Source organism: Vicia villosa, unplaced genomic scaffold (assembly GCF_029867415.1).
Source record: "Vicia villosa cultivar HV-30 ecotype Madison, WI unplaced genomic scaffold, Vvil1.0 ctg.004854F_1_1, whole genome shotgun sequence".
In the NCBI taxonomy this organism is placed as follows: Eukaryota; Viridiplantae; Streptophyta; class Magnoliopsida; order Fabales; family Fabaceae; genus Vicia; species Vicia villosa.
The window spans coordinates 68,052-71,288 of record NW_026706526.1 but is presented as its reverse complement, the minus strand read 5'-3'; the positions used below and the strand labels follow the sequence as shown (position 1 = coordinate 71,288).

General features: G+C 34.9%; 1 protein-coding gene across 1 annotated transcript; it reads right to left on the bottom strand.

Annotated features, from left to right (window-relative positions):
- Window positions 1-930: 930 nt before the first annotated feature.
- LOC131642348 (serine/threonine-protein phosphatase 7 long form homolog) lies at window positions 931-2,849 on the bottom strand. The gene is made up of 3 exons (XM_058912610.1): window positions 2,796-2,849; window positions 1,760-2,479; window positions 931-1,497 (listed from the first exon to the last, which is right to left on the bottom strand). Exons 1-3 carry the CDS (start codon window positions 2,847-2,849, stop codon window positions 931-933), a joined length of 1,341 nt encoding a protein of 446 aa, XP_058768593.1.
- Between the last annotated feature and the right edge of the window lie 388 nt (window positions 2,850-3,237).

Here is a 3,237-nt window from a genome sequence, read left to right as displayed (position 1 = left end):
TGTCTTTGGTCTCATATCAAAATTATTTTACATGCTGCTTGTGTGTCCTTTTGAAAAAAGTGACTTTTGGTTGACTTTTGAAAAGGACCTATAATGTTTTGGTCCATATCTCTCAAAAAAAACATTTTTAGACTTGGCATGTAGAGACAAAGTTGTAGAGAATCAAATTTTCTTCAAACTGAGCTTTCGATGGAAAATTTCTGATGTTCCATGTGAGAGTTATGGTTGGTAAAAGTTCAGTTGACTTTTCCTATACAAACCCTCATTTAGAAACTTTTTGATTTGTTGATTTTTGATCTTTCCTTGATGAACCATGATCAATACTTGATCAAATGGTGAATGATACTTCAATATTAGGATCTTGACAAAAAGTCTGGAATTTTGACTGTACTTTGACCACAGTTGACATTTAAGTCAGTCTAGTCGACTGTTGACCTTCTGAACATTTGAGTGACCAATCCTTTGAGCTGAGACTTGAAACTTGTCATAGGGGTAATGTGAGATGTCATAAGCCATGTGGGATGCTTTAGAGCCACTGATTCACTGATTTTCCTTTGGAATAACAAAACCCTAATTTCTTATCCTTGCTTAGGAGAGTGTGTTTTGGAACTTTGTGTCTTGATCTGAATTTGTACAAGAGAAATAGTATGGGCAAATTTTGGGGTATGACAGGTTGAAATTTTCGAAGTCCAAATTTGTTGGAAAGGCGGTTGATTGATGTGATGTTGAGGTGGGATTAGCGGAGTCTACGGTCGCAACATAACAGTCGGAGTAATTTGAGCTAGATGGATGTTGAGATGAGTATGTTTGGTTGAAGTTGGGGTTAGAGATTGGAGTGAATTGGAGGGGTGGAAGGAGGTATTGTTGTTGTGTATTTTCATACATGAAATGTATTGGTTGTTGTGGTGTTTGGAAAGGGTAATTGGTTTGTTACAATGGGGTGTACTGAGTTTGGTGTTGGGTCGGATTGTATGAGGATTGTGGTTGTTGTGGTGTTTGGTAATTTTGGGATGGTTGGTCGTATATGTTGGACGAGGAGGGTTGTGCGAATGGTGGGATGTTGAATGTTTGTGGTTGGGTAGGCGGCATTTGGGAGGAGGAAGGTTGAGTGCGTGGATCAACAAGCCATTGATTTCCAGAAGCGTACGTATACGGCAATGATCTATACCAAGTCATATAGTCGTTAGTTGGCATCGAATGTGGGTCAACCGTAGGTCCAGTCAGGCAATGTCTGGCCACGTTTCTCCATTTTTGGTGCTCCCTGCGGTACAATTGAGTATACGGAGTTCTCCATGATTCTTTCATCGTCATTTCATGGTGTTCTTTTAGGCAACGTGGTGGGGGCGGTACTTCTTGATGGAACCCAAATTGCAACTTCACCCTATCAGACTGATGCCATTCGACAATCCAAAAGCATATGATCGGCACAGTTGCATTCCAAATTGTGTGGTCGTTATTATCCAGGGGCGGTAAGTTGATATATGGTCTCCATATAAACTGTTGCAGAATAAAAATCAAATTTAATTAATAATAAAATTGAAGTGATTTATGGTGTAAAAAAATATAGATAGATATTTTACGTTTCCATGGACCATGTGATCGATAAGATTACGGTATCCAAGGAGATAATGTCTAGGGGTATCCTTCATTTTTTTTCTTTTTTGCAGCCCACCTATGTAAGAATAAATTAAATGTAAGAATATATAATGCTAAAATATTGTAATATAATAAGTAATAAAAAAAGATGGTTAAAAAATACGAACCTCGCAGCGTACGGAAATGATGGTAGCTCCGAAGTGATGGGTGCCAAAAAAGCCAATCGAGTATATCCCCAAGCTTGGAGCAGTTCAACACACCCTCCCATTCCATCGACTTCAACGTTTACCGACTTACATATTTCCCTATAAAGATAGGCTAACACGGCTGATCCCCAGCTATATGTATTGCATCTATCCAAATCTTGTAGCAATGGCACCCACATGAGATGCACATATTTACTAGTTTTACCGGGCATTAAGGATAAGCCAATTAAAAGCAGATTAACATTTTTAGTGTATGTAGTTAAGTGTCCCACAGTTGAATTTTCATTTACTGGATTATTAGCTAACAGTGATTTAAGCCAAGATATTAGAACCATCCGACCTTTTAAAGCTGTACGTGGTGGTTGAACGCCCAAAAATTCTTCCCACAAGTCCAAGTCTACTTTGGTAGGACCGGCTACAGCATTACCGTTGACACGTAGACCCAGTAACATACTCACATCTTCCAACGTTATGGTACACTCACCAGTTGGAAAATGAAATGTATGTGTCTCGGGTCTCCATCTTTCGAGTAAGGCCATTACGAAACTTGTGTCTATATGGATATGTGGTATCCTTGCTACGGTTGCAAAACCCGATCTCGCCAAATAAGGTAGAATAACATCAGGAGCATCTAATTTTTTATGGGTTCTTGTTCTAAACTGTTCAGGATCAGCAAGCTGTAAAAAAAATTGTATAAATATATAATATAAGTGATGAGAGTATAAAAAAAATTATATAAATATATAAATATATAAATATATAAATATATAAATATATAAATATATAAATATATAAATATATAAATATATAAATATATAAATATATAAATATATAAATATATAAATATATAAATATATAAATATATAAATATATAAATATATAAATATAAATATATAAATATATAAAAAACATTATCTAAATATATAAATAGAAACATTAATATAAACATAAACATTGATATAAACATGAATCTAAATATATTTAAATCGGTACCGCAGCATGTTCGGGTGTTCCCCTATGTTTATCACCAAACCAGAGGAAAGACATTTTATATGAAGAGAAAGAATTTCAAGGAAAGAGATAAGTGATGAGAGTGTTGAGATTGGGATGATGAAAATGAAATATGAACTACCTATTTATAGAAGAAATTGGTAGGTGGTTGTGAAGTTATAATATTTAATAGTATGGTTACATATTTATTGCACTTGGTTAGATCCATTAATTAGGATTTTTACACATTGATAAAATTTCTTCAACTGTTCTACGAAATTTTACATACAATTCCATAGGACATATGTTGATGAAAAATAAAAAATTCGCAAACATTTCCCGTACGTCTTCATCAGTTTTGATCTTCGTCTCTGAATATAACAACAACCCATTTGAATTCAAATAGGGTTTTTTGTAGCAAATTTCAACAATTTCTCGGTCAATT

Excerpts from the sequence above, each read along its gene's own strand:
- LOC131642348 (XM_058912610.1), bottom strand. The coding sequence starts at position 2,849 with ATGTCTTTCCTCTGGTTTGGTGATAAACATAGGGGAACACCCGAACAT. Across the intron at positions 2,480-2,795 it reads GAACACCCGAACATGCTGCG|CTTGCTGATCCTGAACAGTT; the intron begins GTACCGATTTAA and ends TTTTTTTTACAG. Across the intron at positions 1,498-1,759 it reads TTCCGTACGCTGCGAGGTTC|TTTATATGGAGACCATATAT; the intron begins GTATTTTTTAAC and ends ATTCTGCAACAG.